The sequence below is a fragment of the Jaculus jaculus genome, chromosome 15, assembly GCF_020740685.1.
Source record: "Jaculus jaculus isolate mJacJac1 chromosome 15, mJacJac1.mat.Y.cur, whole genome shotgun sequence".
Lineage (NCBI taxonomy): Eukaryota > Metazoa > Chordata > Mammalia > Rodentia > Dipodidae > Jaculus > Jaculus jaculus.
The window spans coordinates 7,482,180-7,504,294 of NC_059116.1; the positions used below are offsets into that span (position 1 = coordinate 7,482,180).

Below are 22,115 nucleotides of genomic sequence, written 5' to 3' on the forward strand. Positions count from 1 at the left end.
CCAGGGTATGCACACCACACTGGCAGCGACTGCCTGGAGTAGACACACCAGGCTGGCAGGGACCGCCCAGGGTATGCACACCACGCTGGCAGTGACTGCCTGGAGTAGACACACCAGGCTGGCAGGGACCGCCCAGGGTATGCACACCACGCTGGCAGTGACCGCCCGGAGTATACACACCAGGCTGGCAGGGACCGCCCAGGGTATGCACACCACGCTGGCATTGACTGCCCAGAGTATACACACCAGGCTGGCAGGGACTGCCTGGAGTAGACACACCTGGCTGGCTCACATGCACCCTGCTGTCCTGTCCTTTCCCAGCACACGTGTAAGGGATGGCCCGAGGTTCTGCTGGTTTTCCAGGAGATAAATGGCTGGAGCAGCTGAAATGGTCTGGGAGTCAGGGAGTTGGAACTAGGTAGAATGTCACTACCACCAGAAGGAAGCAGACGCACCTGCGTGAGGACGGGCTGCCAGGCTCCTTCCTGGGCGGAGCCATGCTTGCCCGCATTGGCCTTGCTCCGTTGCATTGGGGATGTGTTGACACGGACCCTTAAGGGAGGTCAGGCTTGACTGCTGCAGGCCGAGCTTCACGCACACTCTCCGTGGTCCTCTTTGAAAGGGGCTCGTTTGCCGTTTGGAGTGAAGCAGTGCTGAGGAAGGGCCTGTGCAGAGTGCCCGCTCAGTGTTGTAGGCTTTGTGACACATTTGCACACTTGCACGCGGTGACTCAGCCGTTCTGTCTTTCCCGTTTTAGGCACTTACAGACTGAGATACGCGCCTCCCCTCCCCCCTCCTAATGACACGTTGGATCCTGCAGACTGAACCGAGTAAAGCTTGCCTACTTAATGCACTCGAGTGTGGGGAGTCATGGGGTGTGGAGGGAGGAAAGGAAAGGTATTTTGTTTGTTCCTGTGTCTCTGCATTTCCTAGATTTCTATGCATTTGGGAGATTCCATTTCTCTTGTACCAATGTCCAACATGAGAAAGAGTGCAGCGCTTGAGCCTGTCTCCTGGGGCAGCTGTGGGCGTGCGTGCGTGTGTTGTGACCCATGCAACTTAGACTGCAGACAAACTATCAAAAGAATGGTGATGCGTGCTTTTTTTTACACTGAATCCTTGCTGTGTGCAATGTTTACTGATCTTTAAACTGTGTATTTGACCTTTTGTACGACACTGGTGACAGTCATGTGGTTTTGAGAAAAGACTGCTGCTTCTGGCCTTCTCCCTCTCACCCGCACCTGCCCTTCTCCCCAGCCCCTCTCCCTGCTGCGGCCGCCGGCCTTCCGCACTCGGCTCTGCGTCCACCTGGGGTGTGTATATGTAACAAGCAGCACCACATACATACATACATGCAGCACGTGTCAAGTAGACATGGAAGTGAGTGGGGGAGAGGAGGAAGTCAGACCTTCCCTGAAGCTAAAAACAAGACTATGAAATGGACAGCTTCTCCTTAAGAGGAGACCGCTCTCCTTCCTCACCCTCTGAGGACCGTTGCTGCGACGGCGAGCGATGCCGCTGCGACGGCGTCCCTGTGCTCGTGTGTGGGGGGCCGAGGCGGCCCGCCTCACTGTCCTGCTCAGACTGTACTTGAGTCAAGACGTCATCTTTTGCTCTACCAACTGTTACAGTGTTCTGTCATGTTAAAGATGTGTGTGCGCTTTTTTGCAATCTGAACAGAAGCCATGGGTTTCTACAGAAGTCAGGTATTTGTTCCCTAGAGCGTCTCTTGTGAGCAAAGTCACCTTTGTAACCGGTTCCCGCCAGCGTGATTCTAATGTGAAGACTGAGTTCTGGGGTGTGGCGTGTGTGAATCATGGCCGTGTCCTGTCACCATGTAGGTTCTGCGCTGCTGTTTGAAACAAACTTTTTAAAAGCCAATCTATGTACTGAGTTGCTTCCAGGTACTTTTTGATTCCTAAAGTGCACTGAGGTTACCTGGAAGATACGGGGTGTCTTCGTTGGGGACTGCTGTAGCCAGCAGTGATGAACAGTGACCACCATCTGGTCCTAAGGGTCAGGCAAGAGGGTCCCCCCACAGAGCACAAGTGACTGGGCTTGTTGTGGGGAATGTTGAGTGCAGCGGAGAGCTTCGGGGTTCCAGAAGCTTAAGATCACGAGACAAAAGGAAAAACTTGAAGAAAAAAGAAGCGAAGTCTAATGCTTCGGAAGTAGCATTTATATTTATAGCACCAACGTACATTTTGAAACTTTCAGGGGTAGGAGTTATGGGAAAAGAAGGGGCTGTGCGGGGGTAGATGAAAGCTTTAATTTAGAAAGAACAAAGTTCAAGTAAAGGAAATTATTTTGATTAAATATCTTATTTGATCTGGGTATTTTTGGACCACGTGATCAGATGAATGGCTAAGCTGCAGTCGAGCTCAGGTGGGGCGTTGTGAGCCGCACTCAGATGCGCTGTGAGCCACTTGCGGGTTCTTCGTGGAGCTTATTTTATGATTTAAGATACTGTACTGTACACAGGAGGTGCGCTACCTTCTCCTTATTTGTATGTTTACCATATACTTGGATATTTGAAACGTTATGTACTGGAAAGGCCACTTATATTTCTAGAACAGATTGGATTTTATGCAACTTTTTCCTTGAATTAACAGCAATAAAAAATGGAAAAACATTAAGATTTGTGCCTTATTGCAAGTTTTGTAAAATTCAAAACTAATTTGTCACACATGGTGACGTTCCCCTTCAGTATATGCGGTGAACCTCACAGCCATCCTCCGATTGTCACACACGGTGACATTCCCCTTCAGTATGGGTGGTGAACCTCACAGTCATCCTCCGATTGTCACACACGGTGACGTTCCCCTTCAGTATATGCGGTGAACCTCACAGTCATCCTCCGATTGTCACACACGGTGACGTTCCCCTTCAGTATGGGTGGTGAACCTCACAGTCATCCTCCGATTGTCCACATGGTGACGTTCCCCTTCAGTATGGGCGGTGAACCTCACAGTCCTCCGATTGTCCACATGGTGACGTTCCCCCTCAGTATGGGCGGTGAACCTCACAGTCTGCCATCTACTGGGAGCATACTGGCACACAGGGCTAAGGCCTCCAGCCTCCTTTACAAAAGCATACTGAACACAGGCTCGGGTTTTGCTTCTTTGTTTGAAGTCAGGCCACTACCTGGTTCAGTACCGAGTCCCTTTTCTTCTCTGGTTTTCTCTAATACAGTTTCAAGTCAGAGTCATGTCTAAAACACTGGGGGAGCCAGGCGTAGCGCAGGTGCTGAGCGACCTTCGGGTCCCCCCTCCCTCTGTCCATGAGGGCAGGGCACTTGCTGAGGCACTTATGAGACTCCAGTCTCTACCTTCAGGTAGTAGAAACCTGCGACCTTCGTGGCCTCCACAGCATCCCTCTGTGTCGCCCTCTGTGCCCCTCCTGACCTTTCTTCCTCCATCCCCCAATGGGCCAAGGAAGTACTGCAGTAAATTGTCACTCGCTTTCATTTTCTCACCTGTTAAACAATAGACAGGAAATGTTGCTTCCCCACCCCTCCCCTTTAACTGTGACAGTCGGGACTGCCGGGAGCATTTTGTACTGCCCTCCTGGTTGGTGTGTGCAAGAGATGACTAGAACGTGTCTTTCATAGTGAAGTCATACTCGTAGAACATTTTCCAAGATGGTATCATTTTCCAAGTGGCTCTCACGTGCTCACAATGTGCACACAGCCCTGAGTTCATATCCCAACTGTCCCAAGATGATGGCACCGAGCTCCGGGGGGTGGTGAACGTGGAGGCGTGGCTGATGCAGGCAGAATGTGTGTGATGGGCACAGACGGCCGTGGTGTTTGGCTGCGGATGGGGAAGGAGACCAGTAACGCTGTAGTAATAAGGGATCATTTAAAGAGAGAATATTGCCCGGTGAGGTGGCGCATGCCTTTAATCCCAGCACTCAGGAGGCCAAAGGTGGGCGTGAATTTGAGGCCATCTTGAGATTAGAGTGAGTTCCAGGGGCAGCCTGGACTACAGCGAGACTCTAACTCAAAACAAACAAACAGAACAACAACTATTTGTATGCTGACAATAATCCCTACCCTTGAATCTATCTACTTGGAAGCTTACCAGCTAAGGGTAGATGTGGGCAATGTGCTGGGCCAAGGTGTCTTCACTACCCCATAACAAAGTAAAATCCATTTACAAGGTGAACCCACATTTAAAATTTGTTTGCAAGAAGAGAGAATATGGCCAGGCCGGGTCCTCCCGCCCCTGCAAACAACCTCTAGACGGCGCCACTTGTGCGCTTGGCTTTGCGTGTCTTTGGGGATCACGGCAGGCCAGCAGGGCCGTGCAGGCGAGCACCTTTAATGCTCAGCCACCTCCCGACCCCCGAGTCCACATCTCACCTTTGTGTGTGCACGTATGCTCATGTGTGTGGGTGCACGTGTGCACATGCGTGTGGAGGCCAGAAGCTGGCATGGAGTGTCTTCTCGGGTGCTTTCACTGAGCCCAGAGCTCACCGATTTGGCTAGCCTAGCCATCTCGTCCCGGGGCCCACCTGTGACACTTACCCAGCACGCAGGTGACAGGCACGCCCTGCCGCACCCAACACTGGCGTGAGTGCTCGGACCCCCAGCTCAGATCCCACTCCTGCACAGCCACTCGAGCTATCCCCTCAACCCCCCAATTTTCTTACGCGACTACTGGCAATCTGATTTTTTTTTCTAAGAAGGTTCCAAAGAGATTAAAGTGCAGCATAAAAGAGATTTTTTCTTGTTTCAACAGGGAACATCTAGTGTTTATGAGCCTCATCTGTCTGAGCTTGGAAGATACCTTTTTTCAGTTCACTGATGACAAAAGCCTTCTAAGGTACAGGCAATGGAACTCCAAGCAAGCAGCCACAGTAGTTCAAGCACATAATCTTAAGGGAATTCATCTCCACCCACTAAAGCCAACATGCACGCACAGGAACACACCCAACGAATCCCACGCCACCAGAAGGGCCCGTTTATTTCCAGAACTCAGTCTTGAGACAGTGGGGATGAAGTGACAGAAGGGCTTCTGTGACATGGAATGTGGTCTTCTCTTCACGGGGCACGGCCCGCTGCAATGAGAAGGCAGGGATGAGGGCGCCCCGGAGATGAGCGGCAGGTGTGGCATGGAGGCTGAGGGTGTTTCGAAGGCGGCACTGCCAACCTCCAGTGTGACCCTGAACCGAGAGAGCAGCCCAAGTTGTTGGCCAGCTCTGTCTTTTTCCTCTTCCAGGGGCTCCCCGTTGTTGGTTTGCATAGCTTGGATTCCTAAAGTTAATTTGTTTTCAATCTTATAAAAAATTATTTTATTTTATTTGACAGAGAGCTAGAGAGAGAGAGAGAGAGAATGGGCACGCCAGGGCCTTCAGCCACTGTAAACAAACTCCAGACACATGCCCCACCTTGTACATCTGGCTTAAGCGGGTGCTGGGAAATCGAACCTGGGTCCTTTGGCTTCTCAGGCAAACACCTTAACCACTAAGCCATCTCTAAGCCTTTAAAGTTAATTTAATATCAATAATTCATGATATCACTGTACAAACAGGGTCTACAGTGCCTACTCATGCAAAAGTAACTTGCCAAATTAAAGAGATACTGACCTATTGCCTAACTGCTGCCTTCTTGAAAAATGTGTTGGCAGGTACGTGGGTGTGCCTTGTGCGACCTCCCTGCGTGCACAGGATACTACCTGTCTTGGAAAGCACCGGAGGGTGTTGAGTCCCTTCTGTTCTGGACAGTGTACCGCGTCACACCTGTGAGATGCAGTGACCCTTCCTTATGCAGTTGCACCTCCAACAGCTGGCCTTGGTCGCCAGAAGCTCTCAGGCCCCCAGTCCTGCTTCGCTCTTTGAGGTGGAGAGTGGGAACCAGAGCGAGGTGGGCCCGTGGTACCTTCACTGGTTTTCTTTTTCCTGTTGCAGCTCCAAATCTGGTCCAGGAGATCCAGGCTGCCTGTCATCGGATGAAATTGCTCATGGGAAGCACTGCCACCTGGTGGGAGACAAGGACAGTTGCAAACAAACAGATGTCACTTCCTACTGAACCTAACTAGAGAGCATAAAATGTAAAGGAAAACATCTGGGGATTGTAAGCCTGTGCCGCAAACCTTACAGAATGCAGGTGTCCGGCCATAAAAACAACCAGAGAAGTTTCCTCTTTCCGAGGTGTTTGTGCATAGATATCTGAAAAGACGTTGCCGGAGCCTTCCCTTGGCAGAGGGCTTGCTCAGCGCACAGGAAGTCCTGGGTTTAGTCTCCAGCACTGCCTAAACTGCGCATGGTTGGCACATGCGTGCAAGTCCAGCATTCAGGGGGTCAAGGCAGGAGGATCAGGAATTCAAGGTCAGCCTCAGCTACCCAGTGAGTTCGAGGTCAGCCTGGAATACATGAGACACTGTCTACAAGAAAAAAAAAGTGATTTCCTTTACATTTCTGTGTTCATTTGGTCATCGTAACTGAAAGGAATGAGCTCTTCCTGTTTTAAAGGGGGGATATTTGAGATTCAGGGAAACTTAAGTGCTGCAGTCCTATTACCGATGGAGGCCAGGTCCCACCTGCAAGTGAATGCTCTCTCCCACCCCACTCCCTGCCCCCGCTGCCTCTACAGTGAGCCAAGTGCAGTGATTTCGAAATGGGATAAAGTTGCGGGACATGGGTTTCCTGCGAGAGGACTGGGCTGGGCAGTGGGCACCCCTGCCACCCAGGCCGTGTCCTGGCCAAGCGGGATGTCTCTCTTCAGTGTCTCTCTCAAAAGATTTGAAGACAAAGCAGCCTAGGGTCCGGAGGGGTGGGGATGATTCCAGAAACAAGAAACTCATAACTTCTACAGTTAGAAGTTGCTTTAAGTGTTTGTCTTAAATTCACTACAAATTCAAGGTGCGTGCTTATATTGAAGATTTTAAACAAGGTTGCAGTTACCTTCTTGCTGGACAGAACACCCGGCCAGAGGCAGCTTATGGGATGAAAGGGTTTATTTCGGGCTGACAGCACTGAGGGAAGTTTCGCCACCGTGGGGTAAGCTTAGGAGGAGCAGAAATCGGGCGTCACATCCTGACCCACCATCTGAGTGGGAGCAGCAAGAGGGAGGGAATGCCAGACACCCAGCGGGCTTGACTGGCACACCTCCTCCAGCAAGGCTCCGCCTCCCAAAGACTGGCACCTGGGGACTGACCTAATCACACACGTGTGAAGCTACAGGGGACAGTTCACACTCAAACCACCACGCGTGGGTAAGACTCTACTGGAACACTGTTCACTAATTTGAAGGCTTCAGGGACTACACACTGGGGCCAGGCGTGATGGGTGGCACACACCTGTAATTCCATCACTCAGGAGGCAGGGGTTTTGTTGGAAGTTCAAGGCCAGTCTGGTCTGCAGTGAGTTCCAGGGCAGCCAGAGCTGCTTAACAAGATGTCCCATAAAACCAAAAACTCACAAGTGGTATAAGCAGGAAGGACAAGTAGCTGCCGCTATTATAAGGTACCTACACACATCCCAAGCGACCTTCCATTCCTTCCCCTTAAAAAGCGAATGCAGGGCTGGGGACGTGGCACAGTGGTTAGCGATGCTTACAAAGCCTGCCGGCCCAGGTTCAGCACGAAGCTGGATAAAAGTGGCGCGTGAATCTGTGATCCAGGGACACCTATGTCAGTGGGGGGGGGGGGTTTGAAGCCAGGAGAACTTGAAGTTCACTGTGGCCAGCTAGCCTGCTGTTTGTCTGCAGCAGCAAGACTGCCTCAAGGAAGGTGGGGCACAGACCCCTCGAGGTTGGTCTCTGATCCTCCATACCCGAACGCACAGAAGTAAACGCTTTAGAGTCTGAAGAAAGCAAAGGATGCTGCTGGCAAAGTAACCATTACGCAGAAATAGTGTCCCTCACTCCACCCTTAACCCTCAAAGGCCCGTTGAATGCCAAGAATGCTACCAGGTGGTTGACGTGTTGGCATTGTTACATGAGAACGTGGCCGCGGCTCGAATGCTTTCGCAAAAGCACCTGCTCACGGTTCTGCCCCCAGCGTCTCCCACGCTGCGTGTGGCCCCCTCGGGCTGAGTTAGAGAAGTGGCAGCGCGCGCTCTGAAGAGCAGCTGCGAGGACTCAAGCACCTGCAAACCCCGGGCTGTGCACTGGCTAGCTCCCGGCGGGCGGTCCTACGTCGTGGCCGAGCGCTCAGGACACACCAAGACGCCCTACAAGGTAGCAACTGTGCCCCCCGTTTTATAATGGGGAGAACCGAATCGCAAAGGCTGAGGGTGAGTATTCATTCGTGAACACAATTAAGTGGCAGGCCAGCCAGTGTGGCTGTGGGGACGTGGCTCTGTGCTTGTGGCCAGGGTATGGAGAGCTGTGTCACTCGAGCTCAGACAGCCCCAGTGTGACAGGGGCAGGGGGTGCCCGCACAGGCCCAGCTTGAAGCACTCCCATTTTGAACAGCCAGACCTCTTCTGTGTCGTTTCTTAGTGTCTCACTGGGTAGCTCAGGCTGCCCTCGAAGTTGTGTGTGCCACCGTGCCCGGCTTTTCTGCCCCTTGTCCAGCGCTGGGCTCAAACCCATGGCCACATGCATGTTAGGCAAGCCTTGTACCACTGAGCTATGACCTTAAAGGGGAGGGCACTGAACTGTGTGAGCTCAGTAGTTCAATATCGAAACTGACTTGAAGCTCGGTTTCTCACCATGAACGATTTGTCAGGATATATATCGGGTTTTGTTTTTTGTTTGTTTTCCGAGGTAGGGTTTCACTCTAGCTAAGTGTAATTCTCTATGTAGTCGCAAGGTGGCCTCGAACTCATGGCAATCCTCCTACCTCTGCCTCCCAAGTGCTGGGATTAAAGGCATGCGCCACCATGCCTGGCTAAGGTTATAAAATCCTTTGCCTTGCTACTGTTTGGTTCGGCAGATTTTCAGTCCTCCCGTAGTGAGGTGGGGACACAAAGCCCATCACAATGTGGTTGTGAAAGGGAACAAATGCAGGGTCCTTGATGGAGGGAGGAGCTGAGAAAAGACTACAGTTAGGCCGGCTGGCCACTAGGCGGCAATGCGGACATAGTGCTGACTTCACTTGCAGAGAAAGTTCATTTGCAGGGAAACGTTTATGTAGTCAAAATTCTCACTGGCATGTGAATTCTGTGCAGACGTGCAGAGTCACACATAGCTTAAGGACTTGCAGCAAGTAGGTGAGCAAACTAGTCCTGCCAGCAAAGGTAGCTCAGTATCTTCAAATAGTTGGGAAAGGACTGGAGGGATGGCTTAGTGTTTGAGGCACTTGCCTGCAAAGCCAAAGGACGCAGGTTCAATTCCCCATAAAGCCAAATACACAAGGTGGTGCCTGCATCTGGAGTTTGTTTGCAGTGGCTAGAGGCCTTGGTACGCCCATTCTTTTTCCTTCTCTCTCTCTTCCCCCTCCCTCTAAAATAAATAAAAATAAAAATATTTTTTAAATAGTTGAAAAAGAAACTCTGAGGCAGGAAGGTCACAAGTTTGAGGACAGAGTGGGCTCCATAGTAAGACCCCTGTCTCAAAATGAAAAGGAGGAAAAAGAATTTTAATGACGGGCGAAATAATACAAAATTTAAATTTTGGTGTCTACAGTCAAATGTATTGGAGGCTGGTGAGATGGCTGTGTGTTTTTAAGAGCGCTTGCTATGCAAGCATGAGGGCCTGAGACCATCTGAGTTTGACTCCCTAGCACCCCCCAGAAGCAGCTGGGCATGGCCCTGCATGCATGTAACCCATGCCTTTGGGGGGTGGAGACCATAGATTTGTCGGGGCTCATGGAAACTGCAGCTCTGAGTTCACAAGAGACCCAGTCTCAAGGTAACAAACAACAAACAATGGATAGACAATACGGACATCCAACGTTCTCTGGCCTCCACACATGCATACACTACACACAGTGTTTTCTAAGTGTATTGGATGGGCTGGAGAGATGGCTCAGCGACAAAGCCTCTTGCCTACAAAGCCTAAGGACCCAGGTTCGATGCACAAGGTGGCACATACATCTGGAGTTCATTTGCAGTGGCTAGAGGTCCTGGAGTACCTATTCTCTCTCTTTCTCTCTCAGATAAAATATTTTTTAAAAGAAGTGTATTGGAGCACAGCTACTCATTCGTTTACACATTATGTCTGCTCTCTGCCTGTTAACGCCAAGGTGCTATGTGCACAGTCCTCAAAGCTAAGACATTATTTATTTATTTATTTTGGGTTTTTTGAGGTAGGGTCTCACTGTAGCCCAGGCTGACCTGGAATTCACTATGTCATCTCAGGCTGGCTTCAAACTCACGACGATCCTCCAACCTCTGCCTCCCATGTGCTGGGATTAAAGACGTGCACCACCACGCCCAGCTAAGACATTCATTGCCTGTTTTCCTCACAGCAGAAAAGCCTGGTGACTCTGACAATACACTTGGCAGCTGTCTTGAAATAGAGTTGTTTCCCATTATCTGTAGAGCCCTCATGTTCCTGTGGAGCAACGTTCACCCTTCCTGATGTGCTGTCTCCACTGTAGAGTGACATCAGTTAGTGGCATCGGCACACTTGCAGCCACTCAGCAAACACTGATCATCTAGCACGGCCTCGGCCAGCCACACAGTAATGGGCCCAGGTTCACCAGGACCTGAATTGGAGCAGGTTTGCAGAGGGATCCAGTTAATTGGGCCAAAAAGGAAGAAGGGAGGGCTGGAGAGATGGCTTAGCGGTTAAGCGCTTGCCTGTGAAGCCTAAGGACCCCGGTTCGAGGCTCGGTTCCCCAGGTCCCACGTTAGCCAGATGCACAAGGGGGCGCACGTGTCTGGAGTTCGTTTGCAGAGGCTGGAAGCCCTGGCGCGCCCATTCTCTCTCTCTCCCTCTATCTGTCTTTCTCTCTGTGTCTGTCGCTCTCAAATAAATAAATTTTAAAAAAATTAAAAAAAAAAAGAAGAAGAGAGGTCCCCCCCCCCCCGAGTGAAGAGGAGAGTTGGCACCGAGTGGCACAGTCAGACTCTATTTGAGGAAAGCGGCTGCTTGGGGTGGGGGTGGTGGGACTTGAGAATCTGGAAGGAGCAGGGCGGGGTGGGCGGTCAGGAGGGTGTGAGCCACAGACCAGCCTCCACCAAGGTGGGCCAGGAACCCACACAGCTTCGCGAGAGGAAAATCTTGTGTGTTGTGCCATTTGTGGCACTTGAGCGATGTCTGTTAGGTCTGTGTTTCTCAAACTGTAGGGCTTGGGTTCTCTTCAACATGGCGTGTGTACACACACACACACACACACACACACACACACTGCACATGCCTAACAGAATGGAAATTTCTAGAGAGAGCAGAACTATCAAAGATGACAGAACGAAGCTGGGCGTGGTGGCACACGCCTTTAAGCCCAGCACTCGGGAGGCAGAGGTAGGAGGATCGCTGTGAGTTCGAGGCCAGCCTGAGACTCCCTAGTGAATTCCAGGTCAGCCTGGGCTACAGTGAGACTGTACCTGGGAAGATAAAAATAAATCACAGAATTAGAATTCAAACACTAGAGAACGTCAAGTGAATGTGCCCAGAGGATAAACACATGAAAGCTTTCAGGAATGACATAGTCGTGACTGTCACAAAGATAAAAGCCTTGCTCGGTGACGTCACTGGTGAAAGAGAAGACAGTTGCTGGAGCAAAGCGGATGGCCTGCGGGCCGCCGTGACACAGAGCTGGCCAGGAACACAGCCCCCTGGCCTCTTTTTCCCTAGTGAGGTAGGGGAGGAGGGAGCCAGAATGCAGTCTTCTGGAACTAAACGGAGCAAGCTCCCCGTGGGCAATGAGTCAAAGGGCCAGCCGCCTTGAGGGGCAGTTGATGTGGCCAGTCCCCATACACAGCACAGTGTAGGGATATTTTCTTTCTCCCCAGCGATACAGGAAGCTGGGGCAGTTGAAGGGTTACATTGAATTTGGAGTTAGAAGTGGAAATTTGTAGATTCCTTGCAAAGATTTTGAGTTGATTTCACTGTCCTTGCTAATTCAAAACCAGCTCTTCAGGACCTCCCAGGCTCTCATGCCATCAGTCTCCCAGTAAGCCCCTCTCCCCTTCACCAGCCCTGATGCCTCGCCTGGTACCCACGGTCAGGTGGCTGTCACTCCCCTGCAGCCACCCTGGGCCTGGCCCAAGGGAGGATCCTGTCCCCTCCTTCTCTGCAGCCTTTACTCTCCCAAGTTCCCATTCCTGTCCTCGCTTCCAGGGCACTGTCCCCCGCCTTCGTGGGGAAGGCACTCACTCCAAGAGAGCCAAGCCTGGCCCGCTAGGTGGTGATATAAACCTCTGGAAACTCACATCAGTCAAACAAACCGAGGATGATGGGCAAGCGCCCTGCACCCAGGAGTCATCTCTGCACAGCCAGGCAGGCCTTGTGGGCACACCAGGCAGCCTGCCGGACTTGGCCCACGAGTGCCCAAGGAACTCACAAGAGAACTCCATCTGGACTTGGATCATGAGGATACACAAAAGTAAGTGGATGGAATTGGCCTGCCTTTGTTGGCGTGGGTGAGGGAGGACAGGCTGCTAATCCTAGGAGTACCGATTGTATTTCTGGAAGCTGTCTGAATTCCAGGATGAGTGGCTTCCAGTGTTTCCCAAGGATCGTTCGCTGAGAAGTGGCTTTACAATTCTTCACTAGCCCTGCTCTGGTCACACATGCAATTTTTAAAATTATTTATTTGTTTATTTATTATTTGAGAGAGAGAGAGACAGGGAGACAGAATGAGGGTGCTAGGGCCTCTGGCCACTGCAAACAAACTCCAGATGCATGCGCCACCCTGTGCATCTGGCTTAGTGGCTACTGGGGACTTGAACCTGGGTCCTTAGGCTTTTCAGTCAAGTGCCTGAACAGCAAAGGCATCTGTTCAGCCCCCCACCCAAATCCAAATTTCTTTTTTTTTTTTTTTATTTATTTATTTGAGAGCGACAGACACAGGGAGAAAGACAGATAGAGGGAGAGAGAGAGAATGGGCGCGCCAGGGCTTCCAGCCTCTGCAAACGAACTCCAGACGCATGCGCCCTCTTGTGCATCTGGCTAACGTGGGACCTGGGGAACCGAGCCTCAAACCGGGGTCCTTAGGCTTCACAGGCAAGCGCTTAACCGCTAAGCCATCTCTCCAGCCCCCAAATCCAAATTTCTTGCTGAGCGGCAATATATGGAGGTTATTCTAAAACATGCCACCCGAAAATACACTTCCTAGCATATTTTGGGATAGCTATTCAGAGAAACCGTAGCCGTGGAAGGGGCTGCGAGAGGCCAGCTTGCTTGTGCCGCCTCCCCAGCAGCGGAGGAGCTGGGTGCACGTGGGCTTCCTCTGAGCCCCTCCACCCGCCTTTCCTGGATCTGCGGAGGAGCACGCGAGCAGCCCGGCCCTGACCAGGCCACACTGTCTCCCCACTGTTCTCCGGCCTTTGCTCACACGGTGTCTCCTCACCCTCCACTGTGCATCTGACTGTATGTGGGGACTGCAGAATTGAACCCAGGTCGTTAGGTTTTGCAGGCACGAGCCTTTAACTGCTGACCCACCTCCCCTGCCTGAACATATGTGGTTTATATTTTCCCCCTGTTTATTTGCAAGCAAAGAGAGAGAGAAACAGACAGAATGGGCTGCCAGGGCCTCCTGCCATGGCAACTGAACTCCAGACACATGTGCTACTTTGTGCATCTGACTTTGCAGGCAGGCGCCTTAACCACTGAGCCATTCCCTCAGCCCTGTATATGTATGTATGTATGTATGTATGTGTGTGTGTGTATATATATATATATATATATATATATATATATATATATATATATTTTTTTTTTTTTTTGGATTTTCGAGGTAGGGTCTCACTCTAACCCAGGCTGACCTGGAATTCACTATGGAGTCTCAGGGTGGCCTCGAACTCAACGGCAACCTCTGCCTCCCGAGTGCTGGGATTAAAGGCGTGCGCCACCACACCTGGCTCAGCCCTGTGTGTATTTTTAAGACAGAATTTCACTCAGTACCCAGGCTGGCCTAGAACTTATGGCAATCTTCCTGCTCATCCCCCTAAGTGGTAGAATCAGAGGCATGAGCCACCATACCCAATTAGTGCTTGGTTCTCATTTGGTTAGCTACTTTTGATTTTTTTTTTTTAATTTTACTTATTTGAGAGAGAGAGAGAGAGAGGGAGGGAAGGAATGGGTGCCCCAGGGCCTCTAGCCACTACAAATGAACTCCTTGTACATCTGCCCCCTTGTGCATCTGGCTTTATGTGGCTACTGGGAATTGAACCTGGGTCCTTTGGCTTTGCCAGCAAGTGCCTTAACTGCTGAGCTATCTCTCCAGACTCTTGGATTTAACTATATATATACTTTTGTTTTGTTGTTTGTTTTTTTGAGGTAGGGTCTCACTCTAGCCCAGGCTGACCTGGAATTCACAGTGTAGTCTCAGGGTGGCCTTGAACTCATGGCGATCCTCCTACCTCTGCCTCCTGAGTGCTGGGATGAAAGGCGTGCGCCACCACGCCCGGCTTTGGTTAACTTTTTATCTCACACCGTTACACTCCTGCCGCACCTGCGCTCTCTGGCTTCTGCTTTTCGACTAACTGGTGAGCCAGTGGCGATGTTTATTGCTTGTGACAGCTCTTCCTGGTTGTGGCTGCCTATCATGAAGGCCATGCAGTATGTAGCTTTTCACACTTGACTGCTTCTCCCTAGGGAACACATCTCTATCACACCCTCCAAGGCTCAGGGGCCACCTTGGAAGAGGTGGCAGAAAGCATGTAAGAATCAAAGGGAGGGGCGGAGTGCTTACATGACTGTCATCTCGACACAAAGTGGCCGTGGTTCTCATGACCTCATAGTGGCTGACGCCATCTACACAAGACCTGCGTAATAGGAGGGAAAATGATGACAACAAAATAGAAGACAGGAGCTAGAGTGATGGTGCAGCAGTTAAGGCGCTTGTCTGCAGAGCCCAAGGACGCAGGTTTGATTCCCCAGTGCCCACATAAAGGCAGATGCACAAAGTGGTGTATGCATATGGAGTTCATTTGCAGTGTCTGGAGGCCTTGGTGCGCCTTTTCTCTCTCTCACTCCCTATCTGCCTATTTCTCTCTCTCTCCAATAAATAAAAATAAAGTTAAAAACTAGAAGAGACTAGTTAGAAAGAAGAAGAGGCCAGGCATGATGGCACACACCTTTAATCCCAGCACTCAGGAGGCAGAGGTAGGAGGAAGATTGCTGTGAGTTCGAGGCCAACCTTAGACTACAGAGTGAATTCCAGGTCAGCCTGGGCTAGAGTGAGACCCCACCTTGAAAAACTAAAAAGAAGGGTGGTAGGAAGGGACTATAATCATGGGCCTGTATGTATGGAGGTGTCAATAAAAGTTCAAAAAACTGACTGACTTTACTTAGCAATGTACCTTTATAGTTTCTCCATATGTTTTCATAGCCTGGTGGCTTTTCATAAATAATGTATAAATTTTATGAATAATAGTAATATAATTAATGTTATTTAAAACCATTTTTATTAATTTATTTGAAAGACAGAAAATAGAGATAGACACAGAGAGAGAGAATGGGCGTGCAGGAACTACTGCCACTGCAAATGAACTCCAGATACATGGGCCACTTTTGTGCATCTGGCTCTACGTGGGTAGGGAGCAATCAAACCTGGGCCACTGGGCTTTGCAAGCAAGCTGCCTTTAGCCACTGAACCATTAACCACTGAGCCATCTCTCCATCCCCGATGCAAGGTGACACGTTTATGTGGACATGTGTCGAAGGACATTTGCTATATGAATCCAAGTATTGGCCCTGAAGAAGGAAGCTGTCGCCAGCGTCATTTATGAATGGGTCATTGATTGGACATAAGTTTTTCACTCCTTTGAGGATACCCCAAAAGATGCAGCTTCTGGATCCCATTGTGAGCGTAAGGCTGGTTCTGTAAGGAGCCTCTAAGCTGGGAAGCAGAGACGGGCGGCCCCAGACCTTGCTGACCAGCCAGCCTAGCATGCTTGGCAAGCTCCAGGCCAGTGAGAGACCCTGTCTCCAAAAGGTGGGGGAGGGCCCACTGGGGAGATGGCTCTGTGGTTAAAGGCACTTGACTGCAAAGCTATGTAAAGCTAGGTGCACAAAGGGGCACATGCATCTGGAGTTAGTTTGCAGCAGAAAGAGCACCTGGCTCAACCATCATCTCTCTTTCCCTCTCTTGCAAGTAAATAAATACCTGAAATTGTCCTCTGGCCTCTACATGTGTGTGCATATATACATGCACATGCACCCTCACACACACACACAGTCACTTGTCTTTCAAAGTGGCTGTACCTGTTGCTTACATCAACACCTGCAATGTTTGAGCATTCCCGTCGCTCCACACCATCATCGGTATTTGACGATATTGGTGGTCTGGAACCTCACCGTAGTGGCATGGCATTATTCTTTTAATTTGCAATTCCTTAAGTGATTCATGATGCTACCTGTCGTTTTAGATACTTACTGGACATCTTTGGTAAGATGACAGGATGTTTTGCTGATTTTTTATTGCGTTGTTTATTTTCTTATTGGTGAATTTTAAGAATTCTTTGTGTATTTTGGATACTAGTACTTTATCAAATACATGTTTTTGTTATTATTTATTTATTTGTAAGGAGAGAGAGAGATTGGGCATACCACAGCATCTTGGCACTGCAAATGAACCCCAGTCTCATGTTCCTTTGGGCATCTGGCTCTATGTGGGTACTGGGGAATTGAAGGCAGGCTAGCAGGCTTTGCAAGCAAGCACCTTTAACTGCTGAGCCATCTTCAGAGCCCTCAGATATATGTTTTACAGGTTCCTCCCCAAACCCGGCCTGTGGCCTGTTTTCCGTTCTCCTAATGTTTGGTTCTTTAGACTGCGGTGAAGCAGAAACGGGGGGCACCGTGGATAGAAAGCGTTCTCCACTGGGGCTCCCTGGGACGCACAGCAAGAAGCCAAAAGTGAGATTCCTCGAGGCTGCCAAGTCTTCCACAGAGCTGGCATGCTCTGTTGGCAGAGTGCAGGGACACTTGGGGCTTCCTCCCTGCAGGGAACAACCAGGCAGGGACGTGGGGCTGAGCCCGTGTTCACCCTGTTTTCTACCTACCCGCGGTACAGAAGCTGGCGAGCCTCTGGGAATAGCCCCTTCTGACTTCCTTCCACCTATTTCCCACCCAGTTGATTGAACTCCAGGTGCATTTATACAGACGTGTACTAGAAGAACACATTTGGGGCGGGGGTGGCAGCTCAGTGGTTAAAGGCGCTGATTAGCAAAGTCTGCCGGCCTGGTGTTCCATTCCCCAGTGCCCACATGTCCTAATTGCTTCTCGCTGCTGGAATAAAGCCCCTGACCAAAGGCAGCTGATGGGAGGAGAGGGTTTTTCCTGGGCTTACAGTCTGAAGGGAAGCTTCTTGATGCCAGGGGAAAGCATGGCATGAGCAGAGGCTGGGCATCACTTCTGCCACAGCACGTGGACAACAATATCAGTAGAATGAGCCAAACTCTAGCAAGGGGTAGCTGGCTATACCACTCCTAAGCCTGCTCCCAACCACACACCTCCTTTAGCAAGGCTCCACGTGAGACCATGAGGACCTGATTCAAAACATGAGGCCGGATGACACCAAGTGTGAGATAACTCTTGCAGCAGCAATAGCCTGGCATGCCCATGCTCCTCACTCCCCCCGCCTCTCTCTCTTCAACAAATAAATTTCAAAAGTGAAAAACAAAAAACAGGTGTGGTAGCGCATGCCTTTAATGCCAGCACTCCGGAGACAGAGGTGGGAGGATTGCCACCCTGAGACCACATAGTGAATTCCAGGTCAGCCAGGGCTAGAGTGAGACCCTACCTTAAAAATATCAATAATGGGCTGGAGAGATGGCTTAGTGGTTAAGCACTTGCCTGTGAAGCCTAAGGACCCCGGTTCGAGGCTTAACTCCCCCAGGACCCACGTTAGCCAGATGCACAAGGGGGCACACACATCTGGAGTTTGTTTGCAGTGGCTGGAGGCCCTGGCGTGCCCATTCTCTCTCTCTCTCTCTCTCTCTCTCTCTCTCTCTCTCTCTCTGCCTCTTTCCATCTGTCGCTCTCAAATAAATAAATAAAAATATTTTTTAAAAAAAAATTTTAAAAATCAATAAAATGGGGGGTGCTGGAAGGATGGCTTAGCAGTTAAGGCATTTGCCTGCAAAGTCAAAAGATCCCAGTTAGACGCTCCAGGACCCATGTAAGCTAGATGCACAAGGGGGTGCATGCATTTAGAGTTTGTTTGCAGTGGCTGGCGGCCCTGGCATGCCCACTCTCTCTCTCTCAAATAAATAAATATTTTTAAAAAGAAGAAGGAAACAGGGGGCTGGAGAAATTGCTCAGTGGTTAAAGCACTTGCTTGCAAAGCCTAACAACCTGGATTCGGTTCCCCAGTACCCAAATAAACCCAGATCCACAAAGTGGAGCATACATCTGGAGTTTGCTTTCAGTGGCTGGAGGCCCTGGCGTGCCCATTGTCTCTCTCCCCCTCTCTCGGATTGCAAAATAAATAAACACAATATTTAAAAGAAAACCAAAGAACAAGTTTACAAGTTGACAACAGAGGCTTCAAGAGAGGGCTGCATGATTTATCTGTTCCCTCCATTGCAAATGTGCCTCTTTTCCAGGAAGAACTCACAGACCTTGGCAGAGCCTTGATGGAGCAAAAGACAATGGGTTCAGACTGTCAATCTGCCTGTGTTCCACAGGACGGAAAACCACTGCATGGTGGGTAAGGAAGTTCAGCCCATAGAGGGCTTTTCCTGCACACCTTCCGCCCCACCGACATCCTGACGACGTGCTGCGAAAGGTCCAGCCTTTCATGACACGCATCTTCCCCAGAGCTCAGTGGGCATGGATATCTATGCTGGCCACACTGGAGAATGACGAGAGAAGGTGAATTTGTCTAGAGTTTCTCTGACCATTGCACCAAGCAGGTTCAGAATCTCAGTTGCTTCCTAAATCAGGCTTTCCACCTAGTGGACAGTAGAGGAGTTATGTGTCGATCCTGGCCAAAAAGAAGGTAGCAGTTCCTAATTGAAAATGTTTGGAAAAGGTTCTTCTCAGCCTCGCAGCACCTCTTCCTGTGCTCTCTAAGGGTAAAAAACGCATGCTGGGAAATACAGCTTCCAGTGTGCAGCTCAGTCCCAGCACAGAATGCCGGGACAGCTGGGTGTAGTGGCTCGGGCCTGCAAGCCCAGATACTCAAGGGGCAGAGGCAAGAGAATCACAAGTTCAAGGCCTGCCTAGACTACAGGACAAATTCCAGGCCGGCTTGAATAATTTACTGAGACCCTATCTCAAAATATAAAAGTAAAAAAAAAATTTTTTTAAGGCCTAGGGGTATAGCTGAGTGGCGGAGCACCTGCCTAGCATGCTTGAGGCCCTAGGTTCAGTCCCCAGCACGATTTCAAAGGACATGAGCTAGGGACATGACCCAGGGACAGGACTCGGTGGACAAAGCAAGCAAAAGTGCTTGAGCTCCGAACCCACATAGAGCCAGAGGCAGCGTGAGCCTCTAAGTCCAGTGTGCCCGTGGCTACATGGAGGACAGAGAGGGGAGGACCCCCCACCCCGTCCAGCTGGCCTGGTGACCATGGGCACCACGAGCGCGCAAACAGACCCGGCCTCAGACAGACGGGAAGATGGTGTGACGGTGGGATGCACATGCCGCGTTCATACAGTGCCATGCGCTTGCCCACAGCCATGCACACAAACGCGGGCACACATGCACACACATTAGGCACATAGCCCCAAACGCCCAGGGTATCCTGAATAGTCATTTCATAAGCTCCCGGGCCATTCAGATACATAATATTTGTTAATATTTCAGTTAAAAACAGAAATTGAGGCTGGCGTGCTTTAATCCTAGCACTTGTGGGGCCTACGGGGTGAATTCCAGGCCAACCCGGGCTACAGTGAGACCGGGCCTTGAAAAGAAAGGGAGGCTGGAGAGATGACTCGGCAGTTGAAGGCACCTGCTTACAAAGCCTGATGGCTCGGGTTCCCAACAACACGCCCCGGTGCCCATGTAAAGGCAAATGCACTAAGTGGCACATGCAGCTGGAGTTTGGAATGGCAGGAGGCCCTGGTATGCCATTCTCTCTCATTCTGTCTGCCTCTTCCTCTTTCTCAATAAGTAAATAAATGAATAAATAAATAAAATATTTGTAAAAAGAAGAAGAAATGGCCTGGATATCCATGACCTCACAGTGCCTGACACTACCTACACAAGACAATCGTAACAGGAGGAAAAGATGATGAAATCAAAATAAAAGAGAGATTGATTGAGAGGGGGAGGGGATATGATGGAGAGTGGAGTTTCAAAGGGGAAAGTTGGGGGAGGGAGGGCATTACCATGGGATATTGTTTATAATCATGGAAGTTGTTAGCAAATAAATTAATTAAAAGAAGAAGAAACAACCGGGTGAGTTGGCTCACGCCTTTAGTCTTGGCACTCAGGTAGCAGAAGCAGGAGGGTCCCTGTGAGTTCAAGGCCAGACTGGAATTCCAGAGAGAGTTCCAGGTCAGCCTGGGCTAAAGTAAGACCCTGTCTCAAAAAACCACAAAGAAAGGAAGGAAGGAAGGAAGGGAGGGAGGGAGGGAGGGAGGGAGGGAGGGAGGGAGGGAGGGAGGAAGAAAAAGAAGGGGAAGGAAAGGAAGGAGGGAAGGGAAGGGAAAGAAGGAGAGAAGGGAAGGGAAAGAAGGAGAGAAGGAAAGGAAGAAAGGAAGGAAAATGTGGTGGTTTGATCCAGGTGTCCTCCATAAACTTATGTGTTCTGAATGCTAGCTTCCCAGCTGATGGAGATTTGGGAATTAATGTCTCCTGGAGGGAGTGTATTGTTGGGGGCGGGTTTATGGGTGGTATAGCCAGCTTCCCCTTGCCAGTGTTTGGCACACTCTCCTGTTGCTATTGTCCACCCTATGTGGGCCAGGGATGATGTCCACTCTCTGCTCATGCCATCGTTTTCCCTGCCATCATGGAGCTTCCCCTTGAGCCTGTAAGCCAAAATAAACCTCTTTTTCACCCAAACTGCTCTTGGGTCAGGTGATTTCTGTCAGCAATGTGAACCTGACTGCAACAAAAAGGAAGGAGAGGGAAGAAAGGAGAGGGAGGGAGGAAGTCTCTCCTGCAAGGAGTTCAGACAAGTCTTCACAACTATGGGGACTCGCTTCCTTACAGGCACGTTTCTCCTCTGGCTGCCTTTCCTTTCTCCCAGCATGGGATTCCTGGGAAAATCTTCATTCTTTTTTTTTTGGGGGGGGGGTGTTAAGTGAATAGTGTGAATGCCAAAGAGAGGCGTCCAGGTGCCTCCGTGGAACACCTCCTGGCCCCCCCCAAGACGGTTACAGTGGGGAAGCGCCTGGGAGCGTCCTGCCCATACACGGGGTGCAAAAGATGCTCCCGTCGCCAAAGACTCTGGGGGATGATGCCTTCATGATTCCCCTGGCAATAATTTTCTCAGAAGTGTCTGAGGCTCCCCACCTCTGCCTCTGGCTCCATGCGTGCGCCGCTTCGCGCATTCAAACCCTTCCGTGGAAACGGCTTCCCCGTGGCCGTGGGGCTGCGGGGAGCGCCGGGCAGCAAGCAAGGCCCACCCGCGTGTCCTCCTCAGCCTGGCCCTTCAGTTTTCTTTCTCTTATTTTCCTCTTTCTCTTTCTTCCTTCCTCTTTATCTCTTTTTCCCTCTTCCTCCTCTCTTCATTCCTTCCCTCCCTCCCCTCTCTCCTTTCCTCCCTCCCTCTCTCTCTCTCTTTTCTTCCTTCCTTCTCTGCTTCTTTCTTTCTGCAATTTTGGAAGTGGAACCCAGTGCTTGCTCTGTGTGAAGCAAGTGTCTTCCACTGTGCTAACCCCAAATCACAATTCTTTTCCACATATATAATAGGTTTTTAAAAATATTATTTATTTATTTGAGAGAGAGAGAAAAAGGCAGAGAGAGGGAATGGGTGTGCCAAGGCCTTCAGCCCCTGCAAACAAACTCCAGATGCATGCTCCCCCCGCCCCCACTTGTGCATCTGGCTTATGTGGGTCCTGGAGAATCGAACCGGTATCCTTTGGCTTTGCAGGCAAACGCCTTAACCACTAAGCCATCTCTCCAGCCCCTATATTGGTTTTTTCAAAGATGGGGTCTCACTCT

At 50.4% G+C, this 22,115-nt stretch overlaps 1 protein-coding gene across 2 annotated transcripts in view; it reads left to right on the forward strand.

The window, feature by feature from the left end:
• Nucleotides 1-2,636, forward strand: part of Zcchc2 (zinc finger CCHC-type containing 2) — a 54,442-nt gene extending 51,806 nt beyond the window's left edge. For both annotated transcript variants that reach the window (XM_045134895.1, XM_012947946.2), the window contains exon 14: nt 758-2,636. In XM_045134895.1, the coding sequence (XP_044990830.1) occupies nt 758-825 (68 nt within the window). In that variant the 3' untranslated portion in view covers nt 826-2,636. The remainder of the gene's footprint in view (nt 1-757) is intronic.
• Nucleotides 2,637-22,115: the final 19,479 nt, after the last annotated feature.